This window comes from Odocoileus virginianus, chromosome 6, assembly GCF_023699985.2.
Source record: "Odocoileus virginianus isolate 20LAN1187 ecotype Illinois chromosome 6, Ovbor_1.2, whole genome shotgun sequence".
Taxonomy (NCBI): domain Eukaryota; kingdom Metazoa; phylum Chordata; class Mammalia; order Artiodactyla; family Cervidae; genus Odocoileus; species Odocoileus virginianus.
This window is the reverse complement of record NC_069679.1, coordinates 14,966,371-14,980,074: the sequence shown is the minus strand read 5'-3', so window position 1 is coordinate 14,980,074 and position 13,704 is coordinate 14,966,371. Positions and strand designations below refer to the sequence as shown.

General features: G+C 50.2%; 1 protein-coding gene across 2 annotated transcripts; it reads left to right on the top strand.

Moving 5' to 3' along the window:
• The first annotated feature begins 2,103 nt into the window (after nucleotides 1–2,103).
• REM2 (RRAD and GEM like GTPase 2) lies at nucleotides 2,104–6,500 on the top strand. 2 transcript variants are annotated; one of them, XM_020909421.2, is made up of 5 exons: nucleotides 2,106–2,287; nucleotides 3,530–3,871; nucleotides 4,088–4,161; nucleotides 4,863–5,070; nucleotides 5,460–6,500. In XM_020909421.2, the coding sequence occupies exons 1-5, from the start codon at nucleotides 2,182–2,184 to the stop codon at nucleotides 5,753–5,755; spliced, it is 1,026 nt and encodes a 341-aa protein (XP_020765080.1). In that variant the 5' UTR covers nucleotides 2,106–2,181; the 3' UTR covers nucleotides 5,756–6,500. The 2 variants fall into 2 exon arrangements, with proteins under 2 accessions (XP_070324977.1, XP_020765080.1); XM_070468876.1 differs by lacking the exon at nucleotides 3,530–3,871 and having other exon boundaries at nucleotides 2,104–2,287.
• The last annotated feature ends 7,204 nt before the right edge of the window (nucleotides 6,501–13,704 follow it).

Genomic DNA, 13,704 nt, shown 5'->3' with positions numbered 1-13,704 from the left:
AGCTAACCCTCACAACAAAGCTGTGCCATGGATACCACAGCCCCAATTCACAAGCTCACAGCAGCTTCAGGAGAATTGCAAGACTGGTCCAGTCTCTATTGAGAGGCAGAGTTAAACCTGGATAGGCTCAATTTCAAATCTCAGTCTGTCCCATTATTATACAGAACCTCCAATTCCTGAGGGAGCCTCAAGCTCGGCAAGTGCACAGCCACTTACCAATGGGATGAGAGAGATGATGGTTCAAGACGAAACCCAGCCTGTATCTGTGGCCTGAGGCTAGATTGAGAGCCAGCAGAAGTCATGGTCGAGTCCTCGCTGGGCTCTACAGATGCTGACACTCTTATCTAGTATCATAGAAATGAATTCTACCATCTAAATGAACTTTCCAGATATACAAAGTTCACCCCTTTATAATTTAAAACTTTTAAAAAACTCATTTTGGAAGGAAGTCATTCTAAAACATCACACTCATCTTCAGCACATCTGCAATATAACATAAATCCTCTAGATAGCTGAGGATCACTCAGAAACCAAACAACTCTGCAGCAATGTCTTCAGAAGCTGTGAACAGTGTCAGAAAAGCTATTCGCCTTAATGCCAGATGACCTTGGAGCACTTTTTAAATGTTAGGACTCCTTTAAAAGTTTTCTGTGATGTTGTTTCTCTTGCTATTAGCTACTGTAGGGGTCACTAGCCGCTATAGATGTACTTCTAATCTTCAAGTACAGAACACAGGTGAACATTAAAATTGTGAATAAAGTCAAGGACAAGTAGGCTGTGATTGAGGACTGTAGAGTCTATCCAGTGAAGTACACAAGGACTGTAGCTGCTTAGTTCTGCTCCCGCTAGACCCTACGCTGTTGCCCTGTTATTGACTTCCATCCACATACTGCACTAGCAATCCCCAGATCACTGTTTGCTTCAATTGGAAAAATCCACTGAAGATGGCAATATTGTTCCCAATAATAGGAGACAGCTAGAATATTTAAGACAAAGAAGGCAGCATAGCATAGAGATGAAAGGTAGTCTCTGGCACTGGAAGGATCTGGGTGGGAATCATAGTGTCCCCATTTTCCAGCTGCATGATTGATTTGGAGGACAGGTCACTCACATATCACTCTGAGCCTCAGGGTCATGAGGATGAAAGGAGATAATTCAGGAAGGTGCTTAGCACAGCATCTGACAAAAATGGGGAGAGAAGGGGCCAGTAAATCGAAATGCGTGTTTGGGTCCTTGATGTCAGGAAGACAAGAGTGGGAGCCTAAAGTGAAAGGGACCTGGCAGAAAAGGCGCAGTAGAGCAGTGCCTCTATCTTGGCTTCCCCCAGAGAGGTGGGTGTCACTGCGTGTCTGCCCGGTATAGCCCAGAAGGCCTGGGGCTGCTCCAGAGAGCACTGAGGGGGCTTGCCTGCCTCGGGACTGGGAACTTCCAGATGGCTAGCTGCCCCTCCCCTTTTTCCTGCTCTGATTAACATGAGGTTGGTGGACCTGGCACGGAGGGACAGGTGGGAAGTCTCCACAGTGGTTTGTACCCACTGGAACCAAGTAAAAAAACGAAGCTGCCCAAACAAAGCACCATGTCTCCCTCCTCAAAGCCCCATCTGCCTAGAGGCCAGGCTGGGAAATGGGTACTTTTGTGGGTCTTAGCCCAGAAGGAGTGACAGGCGGAAGGAGGGGGCGACAGGAAAACTTGGTGGCAGGGTGGCTGTTCTGTCCCTGCGTCTTTTTTGGCCTCTCCATCTAGCTCCTGGGCACCCACTCTGGGCTGAACGCTAGGCTAAGGGGTTGGGATACGCAGACAAATGACACATAGTCCTAGCTCCTGGAAAAAGACCACCCAGGTCCTGGATCCTTGCTTCCTCTCATCTTCAGCTCCCTTACCCATGACCCCTCGCCCCACTTCTCTTCTGCCCCTCTGACTTTGTTCTGTTTGCATCTTAACCAGGCTCCGCTGTGGGTGTGCTCCCAGAGGGAAGAGACACAAAGGAAGGGGGGGCAGAAAGGAGGGAATCCCGCTGACATCACGGCTTATTAGCATGTGTGACCTCATCAGGGGGCGGGGCTATTTCCCCAGGTGTGGGGGGGGTAAAGCATGAGGGGGGGGTGGTATTTAAAGGGAAAAGCTGACAGTGCTGCTGAGTGAGCGAGCGGGTGCTGCAAGCTACCGGGCTGCACACGCACAATGATGCATTCGGACCTCGACACCGACATGGACACCGACACGGAAACCACAGCACTCTGCCCCTCCAGCAGCCACCGGGACTCTCCTCCAGAGACACCCACACCAGGTGAGAGCAAGGCTGGCAGGTTCTGGCTGAAACCATGCTGGTGGGAGCTGAAGCTTTGGTGGGGAGGTCAGAATTAGGGGTTGAAGCAGCTTGAACCCAACAAGAGGGGAAGAGCCACTGGAGAAATGAGGGAGCCACCTGCCCACGCTAGGGCTGGGCTAAGTAGGGGGGTAGAGGGGGGCTGCCTAAATGTCCCCTCACCCATCACCCAGGGCTTTGCTGGAGATACTGGTACTTAGCCCCTAGGTCTGCCTCATTCCTGAGAGGTTGTGATGGGCAGGAGGGAAAGGGTAAGGACAAGGGGCAGCCCACAAGCCTGGGAATCACGGACAGGGGGCTACCCTGGGGACCTGTTGTAAGGGTTTCTCTGGCTCCTGGAGGCCCTGGCTGCCAGTCAAGTATTGATCCTAGGCTATTTCCAGCCTCTCTGCATCCCCCTTTGTTGTGTCTCCTTCCTCCTCCAGTTATCCGGACCCGTGCACGGTCACTCTCCCTGCTCCCGCTCCTTCGCTATTTCTCTCTCCCTCCCTCCCTCCACCTACCTCTGAAGAGAATAAGAACAGAATATTGTCTGGGACTCACAGGGACAGCCAGGGGTGCAGCAGGACTCGAACACAGCCATGCACTGGGGGGACGTCCCTACAGGGCCGTGTGAAGAGGCAGCCCCTCCCACACACCCATGGAGACCCAACACACACATCTCAGAGAAAAGGCCCTTTCCTGGGAAGCGGCTCCCCACAAAGTTTTTGGCTCTGTCAGTACCCACCCCCAGAACCAAGGCAGTAGCTCCAGTTTCCCATCCCCTGGGCACCTCCCCAGCATAAGGAGCACCCGGTGCAGGAAGCAGGAGAGGGCAGGGCCTTCAGTGGAGGGAGTGGCGGCCCCCTCCCCAGCGCGGCCGGCCCCCTCCCCAGCCCGGCCGGAGGCCTAGTCTGGGGGTGTGACTGTGTCAGTGTGAGGTGTGAGTGGGTGTGCAAGCCTGCACGCAGGTGCCTCCCCCGCATGAGGCACGTTTGAACAGGCTGTGGCTGGAACCACGCTGGGCAAGCCTTCAGGTCAACTCCTGGGAGCCCCACCAGTTCAGGCTTATGGTGTTCTGTGGAAGAGGGCAGACAAAAATTACCAGCTCCTCTGGGTCATGGTCATCGATGGGGTCTCTGAGGCTGGAACAGCCAGAACTGAGCCTGCTGCAGATGGCTAGGCCTACCCGACTCATAGCTTCCTTCTCTTTGCCCCCCCCAGAAGCAGATGCCACACTGCTAAAGAAGCCAGAGAAACTGTTGGCAGGTTTGGACCGGGGCAGGCCACCCCCTGCCCCAGGGGCTCCCAGACGAAGAGGCAGTATGCCTGTCCCCTACAAGCACCAGCTGCGGCGGGCCCAAGCTGTAGATGAACTTGACTGGCCACCTCAAGCCTCATCCTCTGGCTCCTCTGACTCCCTGGGCTCAGGGGAGGCAGTCCCCACCCCAAACGATGGCATCTTCAAGGTCATGCTGGTGGGGGAGAGCGGCGTGGGCAAGAGCACCCTAGCAGGCACTTTCGGTGGTCTCCAGGGAGACAGTGCTCACGAGCTGGAGAACCCAGGTATTTGGGGGAGCCCTGCAAGGGTTGAGGGCACCTCTGGAGCCCTAGTCAGGGATGGAAGAGCTCGAGGCATGTGCAGTCCCGGAGGCCAGAACTTAGAAACTGTTCCAATGCTTTCTGTGGCAACCTCTCTGGAGGGAGTCCCTGTTTACCAAGTCTTACAGGTGTTGGGGAGCCTCCTAACGGGCTCTCTTCCTTGTCTCTATTTCCCAACAGAGGACACCTATAAGAGACGCATCATGGTGGATAAGGAGGAAGTGACTCTAGTTGTTTATGACATCTGGGAACAGGTAAGAACTAAGATGTAGCTGCAAGCAGATAATGAAACCTGGAAGAACTGAGGAGGGGCAGTCTTGGCTGAAGGCTGGTACCCTCGTTTTAACAGTAATGGAACCTGACTCTTCATATGTATGGTCTCAGAGAGCAAAGGCTGACACCCATGTACACACCATAGCATTGAGAACTGCTGTTTGGTTTCCAGGATCTTCTGACCCAGAGGAATGTTAGGATCTGAATTTGACAAACCCTGCAGCTGGAAGCCAGGCTGGAAACCCTGAAATACATTTTTTAGCCTAGAAGAAACTGATCTGACAGGACAGGAGCTCAGGGCTTTGTAATGTCAGGGAAGGAAAAAAAAAGTGAGGCCTTGTGAAAATATGGACATAAATGATTACTATGCAGAAATGAGAGGCCAGATTGAATACACTTGAATAGCATTCATTTTTGAAGAGCTTAGGCATAAGAAAGTAGGATGGACTACCCTAGTCTAGGATCCTATGTCACCCATTTGCCCATGTGGGGCTCACATTACAAACTTCTCCCCCCTCCACAAACACACTCTGGGTATTAGATGTATTTGGCAGAATGCGCTGTGTCCTAAGCAGGTGGCTTTGCCCTCACACCCTGGTGCCTCATCCCTGAGGTGCAGGGGCTGGACAGGTTCTTCCATGCCCCCAGCCCTGACATCCCACAACTCTCTGCCCATCTGCAGGGGGATGCAGGCGGGTGGCTGCGGGACCACTGCCTTCAGACGGGGGATGCCTTTCTCATCGTCTTCTCAGTCACCGACCGACGAAGCTTCTCCAAAGTTCCAGAGACCCTACTTCGGCTCAGGGCTGGAAGGCCCCACCACGACCTGCCTGTCATCCTTGTTGGAAACAAGAGTGACCTGGCCCGCTCTCGGGAGGTCTCACTGGAGGGTGAGTACCCTGAACCTCATCCATATTTGCAATCTCATAGGATTCTCTCCTTTCTAGGTCATCTCTTCTCCATAGGGCCCTTTTACCCTTCAAGGTGCACAAAACTGCAACTGGCCCCAGGTTAAGGGCAGACTTTCAATGCCCACACCTAGGGCTTGAGACCCTCTCTTCACTCCCCCTCACCTGTTCTTAAGGCCCTTTTCTCCCTCCCCTTCCGCATCACCAGCGCCCTCCAACTGATCCTTGCTTGTTCCCTCTGTGCTAGAGACTGACTTGCCCCAATCCCTTTTCACTGCACGCCCTGGAGACCCCAGGTCCCGCCTCGCCCCATCCCGGGCCCAGCGCAGCCCAGTGGGCGGGCGGGCGCCTGAAGAGGTCCCTTCCTGCAGAGGGCCGCCATCTGGCAGGGACACTGAGCTGCAAGCACATCGAGACGTCGGCCGCGCTGCACCACAACACGAGGGAGCTCTTCGAAGGAGCGGTGCGCCAGATCCGGCTGCGGCGAGGCCGGGATGGCGCCGGGGGCCCGCGGCCCGAGTGGGGCAGCCCCGAGGGCCCCGCTCCGCCCGCGCGTCGCGAGAGCCTCACCAAGAAGGCCAAGCGCTTCCTTGCCAACCTGGTGCCGCGCAACGCCAAGTTCTTTAAGCAGCGCTCCAGATCGTGCCACGACCTCTCAGTGCTCTGAGCCGTGGTCGCCATGGTCACCGCGCTCTCTGCCCGCCCCCTAGCCCCGCCCCGCCCTCGTTCGGCTTCCTCCTTGAAGACCATCTAGGAAACCAAAAACTCCCGTGACACCCAGCTGTGACCGCGGGAGGCGGGCCCCCCGCCCCCAGGCCCGGAGGGCGTCGCCCCACCCGCTCCTGCGCTCTCCGTTTACCTCCCGGCCTCTGGGCTCCTGGAAAGAGGAAGCGGACCAGCCGAGGGCGAGCCGCAACCGGTGGGCGGGGCAGCTTCCGGCGGGCGGGGAGGAAAGAGTTCTGCAAGGGATTTTCTTTTTTATTAATTCACGCTTGACCACCTCTCCAGTAAAGAGATGCTAAAAGCAAGAACTGGAAGAGACCTTGGTAGACTTCTTTACAGTTTCCCACCTTTGTACTCAGCGCGAACATGCCTCATCATAAGAGATTCTTAAAGGTAAAGTCACAGAGCCGCTTTTTTGAGACTTGCTTACAGCGTCATGGCTCTCTTCTGCTGCACTTGTCCACTTTGCCCTTAAGAAGTTCTTAAAGGCAAGGGCCTGGAAGCGCTGTTCTTGATTCTGTGACTTACCGTGACACCACGGCACTTCCCCTTTAAGGTTATTAAAGGTAAGGCATGCAGAGACTTTTGCCTGAAGATTTGAGGGGTGGCAACCTGCCTTTTGCCAGGACTCAGGAGTCACCACCAAGGGGACCACCTTTCTCTTTTCAATAAAGAATTTTTCTACTGCACTTGCTCACTTTGACTCTGTTCTCAAAGCTCCCAAGAAAGGGATGGATGGATTTAGGTTCCTTGCTCCCATGAGCCTGAGTTTTCTTGTCGAACAATTCCAGGGAGGCTCCGGAACTTAGTCTGAGTAGCCCATGACAAGGCGAAAAAGGTCCCTAGAGAACAGAGTCCAAGTGGTCCCTTTGCCAGTGAAAAACAGGCCTGGAGAGGAGTAGGGACCTGCTAGAATAATTCGGTAACTCAGTGATCAAGTCCCCATCTCCTTACCCCTTAATCCTGCAAGGAGCAGGCTGGAGGCTACATTTTGTGCCCAGAACTACTCTCAGCTGTGACCGGGGATGATTCAAGGTGGGGCCCACCTCCAACAGGGAGGCCCATCAGCTGGGGTTTAATGGGGTTGTCCTGCACCTCCCCCGGCAGGGCCCCACCACCCCAGCTGTCACCTGCAAGGCCCGTGTGAGTACTGAAGCTGTCAGTGCCTCCCCTGGGGACGCCCACGCCTGCTGCTGCCTGAGCCACGAGTTTGAACAAAGAGCAGAAGCAGCAATTCCCCTCACCCCTAGATAGATGATACAGCTACCTGAGCACCTGGGGGCCAGGCCTCCACTCTACCCTACCCAGGTTCCCAGAGCTAGATGGAAAGAAGGATGTCTCCTGAGTCCTTGCAGCTGAGGAGGAGCCAAGGGAAACCAGCCCAGCATGGGTGGTGAGATAAGAATAGTAACACTGTCCTTAGGACTTATTCACTTTATCTCAATTCTTTAATGACTATAAGGTGTTACTACCGCTTTTACTTGCCTGAGGTTAATAAGCAATAGAACTGGGATTCCACTCATGTCTGCTTGATATTTAATGGTGATTGTATCTAACTTTGCACCTGAGGTTCCACTTCCAGTGAGGATGAGGGGAAGAGGGAGAGGAACAGTAGAAGAAATACAGGGGACACTATGGGCAAAGCCATGGGCAGTGGCTATGGTAAAAGGGCCAGAGAAAATTACATGGCTATAGTGAAGTAAACCAGCTCTAAACTCAGGACCAGGAACAGAGGCAGTTCTAATTGTAAAATGCAGGAAAACACACTGGGCCCACTAAGGGTGACCAGATGGTTCTACAGTTGGGTTGAAACCTCAGGGACATGAAGAGGAGGGGTGAGAGATGAGCACTGAAAAGAAGGTTGGGAGCTCTATTGCAAAGGACCTTAAATGCCAAGCAAAGGAGTTTGTGCCCAACTTGGTAGGCAGTGAGAGTCACTGAAGGGCTCTGAGTCTATAAGTGACATGATGGGGCTGGTCCTTTGGGAAGAGGAGGCGGGGACAGGTGTTCATGGACTGGAGCAGCTGAGGCAAGGCCTGGGGAGCTGAGTTTAGGGGACAATCATGTAATACACACGGAGAGTAATGAAGAAGCATCCTGAAGGAGATGGCAATCAGAAAGGAGAAGCAGCATGGAATTCAGAGGCAGAATCTGTGGGACCTGGCAACTGAGTGGCTGGGTACAAAGCGAGTGAGGAGTTGCAGGTGATGGGAGGATGGTGAGGAACTGGCAGTTAGGGGACAGAGGAGGTAGCCAGTAAATGGCTCAATTTTGGAGACCCTAGAGTTTGAGATACTCAGAAATACATCCATATGGAGAGTTTCAACTGCTCCCCAGATAGCTGAGTCTGAAATTCAGAACAAGTCAGGGCAAGAGACAGATATGAGAATAACTGCCCTAACAACAGCAGAAAAGCCAGAGGAAAGGAGACGTCGCAGGGCAATCACACAGGCCCTACATTCAGCTTAATGTTCCACTGTCCCTGAACAAGTCTCCTTGAAGAAGGAACCCCGCATCTTCATTTTTCACCAAGGACCCACTAACAGAGATACTAAGAGAGAAGGTACAATACAGTCTGGGATCCTTAGCCTCAAACCACACATTGGCTTTAGGGGTCTGTGATCTTGTGAAATGGTGCAATCTGATGTGATTGTGCAGTCATGCATTCGTCTGAGAACAGGTTCATGAATTTCATCAGATTTCCAAAGGGGTCTGTGACAGAACAAATCACCAGCCAGGATGGTACTGATTACTACTGAGAAGGGGAACTGGGTTGGGGAGGACAGGTTCGGAGGTTTACTTTTCATTGTAAGCTCTTTTCTCTACCTTTTGAGTTTTTACCTATGGCTAAATAAACTAATTTTAAACAAAACAAAGTTTCGTTGTTCCAAAAAAGAGGGACCAAAGAGAGTGTCCTGGGGACAGGCAGATGAAGCACAGTGGGGATGTAGCTGCCAAAGAAGTGGTGGCCACTGCCCAGGGAGGAGGGTTTCCTAGAGGAAGAGGATCACCAATGGTCAAATGTCACTGGAGGAGAGGGTGAGGAACTGGAAGGCCCAGTGTCTTTCATGTGGCAGAATTCTAAAGATGATGATGGCAGGACTGCCCCCATGAGGGGAGCCACACACTCTACAAGCTTCCCTCCCCCCAACTCAGCCAGTTCCATCAGCCCAACCCATCTGTGTGTTCCCTCCAAACGCCTACAGGAAGAGCTCAGAACAGACGGAAACTGAAGCCCCGCTCCTGCCAGACTTCGGAGCGATGGGGTCTTCTCTGAGAGCCTGGCCAGCTCTTCATCCTCTCTCTGATCAAGGCGAAGTAAGAGCAGGCTGCGGACCTGGGCTGCCGTGAGAGACCAGCAGAGGGGCCTGGAGCTGAGCTGCCTGAGCCAGGTAAGTTCCTCTCTGCCGTAATAGCCTCTTAACCACTGTGATTTTATCTTGGGGTCTTTGCTCCCTTAGCCCAGCCCCTGCCCAACCTCTATGAACCCCATGCCCCCTGGCCCACAAGGCCTCCTCATTGGCCAAGAGCACTCTGCTCTAGGCCTGTGCTTACAGTTCTGCCCTGCTACATCTAACCTTCCTCTAGAGACTGGAGAAAGGGCTCTCATCAACTGAAAGGCCACCAGAGCCCTGGAAGGACACTCCACAAATCTTCTGGGTTAAATCCTCACTCCTAGAAAGTCCACCCATACATACATCTTTTAATTTATCTAACATTACTCCAATCCACATCAGTGGATTTTCCTGAACTTTTTAATCTTTCATCTACAAATGCTTGTTTCACTCAAGTACTGTATATGCAAGTCACTGTGCTGGGCCCTATGGAGAAAACAAGCCACTATCCCTGCCTGCAGGTAGCTTACAATCGTGCTGGAGAGCAGGGACCAGGTGGAGGAAGCACTGACATGGCCAGAGCAGCAGCAAACTGCACCACATTCTAACTGCAAGCTGAAACAAGTGCTCTAAGAAGTCTGGATGAAAGAAACAGAACATTTGGAAGACATGTATTAGGAACTGGGCCTTGAAGGTTATACATAGGCTGTAGATAGAAGGCGGAAAGAAGGAAAAGAAACGCCTTGTGGCAAAACCACATGAGAAAATGTACAAAAGAAATGGTGGGCAGCCTGCCACATGATGGTAAAGACCCTCATTGTATAGAACAGAGCACAATTTGGTGGGATGGTGCATCCAAGTTGTAAAAGGTCCCCAAAGTCAGATTAAGAGCATCCTGCTTCTTAGCCCTCTATCATCCAGGGGCTCTCAGATGGATATACTCAAGGAATTTGAATCTTGATGTCATGCCTTTACAACCTGGAGACCATGTAAACTCAAGGTGTGAATACAAATTCAATGGGGCTATGCAAGTCTTTTTAGTTGGCACTCAGGATAGAAGTCTATAGAGAAAGTCACTATTAACCTCTCTTGTCTTTCTGAACCTCAGCTCTCCCAATTTAAAATGAGGATAAGGGTGGTTCAGTGGTTAAAACTCCACACTCCCACTGCAGGGTGTATGGGTTCAATCCCTGGCCAGGGAACTAAGATCCCACATCCTACAAGATGTGAAGAGGACTAGATAATATGCAAGTATCTTCATAATTTTACAAATGAGCAGTGGAAGTTATGCTTTTAAAAAAAAATTCATTATTTAAATTTTTTTATTGGATTATAGGGAAGTAATGTTTTTTGACAACCTGTGTCCGGGCCTTTATTCAAGCACCATGTAATGTTTGAATCTCTCAAAGTATAGCCCTGCTCTGGGAATACACATTTAAGTTGTGGTCCACAGAGTCCAACGAAACTCCCACAGGACTCATGAGACCCATTATTGGATTTCTTGCTTGGGGAGTACTGGGGGAAGATTGGCAACTGAAGCCTAAGGATGGTATTTATACTAGTTTCCCATTTTTCTGTTCAAATTATAATCTTAGGCAGAGGACCAATGCCAATTTAAAATACTTACTCTGAAAGGAAGTTGCCAGAGTAGGTAGAGGTAGGCTCTGGAAACCAAAAAAGACAGGTGCTATAGGAATGCTTGGGGGAGATTAGGAGGGCAGTTTGCAAAGGACGGTAAGAGAATGCTTTGGGATTTTCCCAAGCCAGACCAAGCAGAGGGCGCTAGGTATCCTGAAGGTCCCTGAGGGGCTCACCTTGATTTTCCAAAGCCATCTGGTTGTAACCCCATTAGAGTTTTAAGTATAAAAGGAGACTGGACCAGTGGGATGACTAGTTTTCCTGAAAGCTAGCCTGACTGTGGGTGACGTGTAGGGCCTTGTGAGCCTCGTACTTAAGCCTAGGAACAATTCAGGTTTCTTTTCATCACTGCCCTGTCATCAGTAGGGCCCTATCATCCCCCTGTAAATCTCGAGCATTCTCTGAAGCTGGGAAGAATTAGGTCAGGTAGAAAGTCAAGTGTGTAGGCATTCTGAGGAATGGGAATGAGGACAAACCAACCAGTTCTAAGCCCTCTCCATGTATCATTTCGTTGAATTCTCAGGACATGCCTGAGATAGGAACTGTTGTAATCATTTCCTTTCTACAGGTGAGGAGTCTGAGTTGAAGTCAAGTAACACCCCAGCTTACTCAGCTGGTTTGTGGCAGAAGAGAGATCTGAACCACATGGTGTTGTTCCACAGTATGATCTTTCTGCTGCAGGGTGGAGGTCCCCTGTCTTGGTCAGGCCTTAGGAGGTGGGAGGAGGAGGCTGATTCTCAGCACCACTCATTTTAAACAAGCAGGTTTCAAGATGCTTGAAAGCTGATTGAAGTTCCCATCCTTTCTGGAATACTGGAAATCTGACAAGTTCTCTGATTTCCAAGGTCATTGTTTCCCCCTTTTTGCAATCCAGCACTGCCTGGCTCCTTTACAATCTTGATACACCTCATCCACCCACTGCCCTCACAAATAACTGCTTAATGGGTCTCCAGTAACGCCAGCCAATTCCTTAAGGGCTCTTGAGAGATGATCTGGGAAAGCCAAGAAAACTCATCCAACTTTTAAAAGTGATCTTTGATCAGATCTTTTCTTGCCTCCATCTCCCCACGTGACCTGAGTTAACTGGTCTGCTTCACCTCACAGAGCTCTTTCAATCAAGAACACATCTTGAGAGCAATCAGTTCTGGATCTAGAGTATAAAAGTTGGGAGGGAAGAGGGGATAACTGAAGACAGAAATTTCAGATACACAGCTTCTCAGACCAGAGTTCCTTTCCTGCATTCAGCACATGCCTACTGACTTCACCTGGTTGCCATGGAAACATCAGTATCTGATGGTGGCAGCAGTACTTTGGACAGAAAGCATCACAGGCTACCATGGTAACCCCCAAAACAGTAAAGCTGCCTTCTCTTTTGGAAGGGTGAGGAAGAAATGGAAGAGGCTGCTGAGCTAAGCAGGCTACAGGGATAGCTTCTGGAAAGCCTGGGTCTGATTTGAACTGAGAGGGGATTAATTTAACTCAACAGATATGAAATATGTACAAAGACAACAATAATGAAAATGACACGTCTATGATTGATTTCATCAAGATATAACCACCAACTAACAGTTTACAAAGAACTGTAAATAAAGCCAGAATAAGAACCAATAGGACCAAGAATACTGAAAGGAAAATAAACTTCAACTAGGAAAGCATCAGAGTCTTAAAGAACAGGATTTCTGACCAGCAGAAAGAACAAGACAGTACAAGACAAGAAAGAACAAGACAGTAGACATGGAAGTGGAAAAATTCAAGATATACTGAGAAGTATGGATACAGAGACAGAAAAAGTGACACTTCCCCATGACTCCAAGGCTTTAGCTTTCACAGTGATGCTGAAAAGCAGGTTAAGATCAAGGGATCTGAAGCTAGACTGTCTGGACTGGGATCCCAAACTTGTTAATTAGATAATCAAGGGACAAGTTAGTTAACCTTTTGGGTGTCAGTCTCCTCAGTGACAAAGTGAAGATGAAAAAAGAATCTACTTCAGAGAGTCATTGTGAAGATTAAATGACAATACACATAAAATGATTAGAGCAATGCCTAACCCACAATAAATACTGCGTAAATATAAATTCTCATTATTGTTAACCACCTCCTACCACTCACTTTTCAGAGTCAGGATAGCCTCTTCTCATTGTCCAAGTAACACTTTCTGATTCAAACCAAACTTTAAGAGAAAAGAGGAGCTATGACAGAGTATCTTCCTTTAAGTTTTTAGTTCCTTTCCCTTTTCCCTAAGTGCAAAACACGAAGACTAAAGGTTCATAAGTCACAGCCCTGCTTCCATGGTAGCTCACATCTGGGGGTGGTTAGAGTCTAAGAAGGAAATAGGATGAATCCCAAAGTCAAGAATACAGCAGTTTAAAAAACAGGGCTGCCTCAGAGAAGACAAAAGTGGAAGCTGTAAGCCAGAAGTCAGATGAAAATCCCCTTTAGAGTTGAGGATTGGTGGGGAAATTGTAACTGCACTGGGAACGGATTTGAACAGTCTCATCTCTACTCCCACCTTAGCCACCATGCTCAGGCAGAAGGTTGAGGGAAGCTTCTTTACATTAGGCTGAGCCAAGGGGTTATCTACTGCCCCCTTCGCTACACTCCAACCACCCCCTATACAGTTATGAATAATAAGAAGGCCTTGAGTCACAGGCAGTGACACTGTCATCCATTAGATGCTGTTACCTTATATGGGTTAACATTAGAACAGAAGTTGTCTTAGGCATCCCCTTACTTCCACCCTTGTCTTTCTCCCACAAAGTTACGTGAGGATCTGAGAGCAAGGAAGAACTGAGGTGGAAGGACCCACAGTTCAGGAAGGTAAAGCAGCCAGGGATGGAAATATAAGGAAAATGAGTAGCGATGGGGCCCAGCTGAGGCAGGAGGCAAGGCCTGTGGGTACTTAATAGTGCGAAGGCATTCA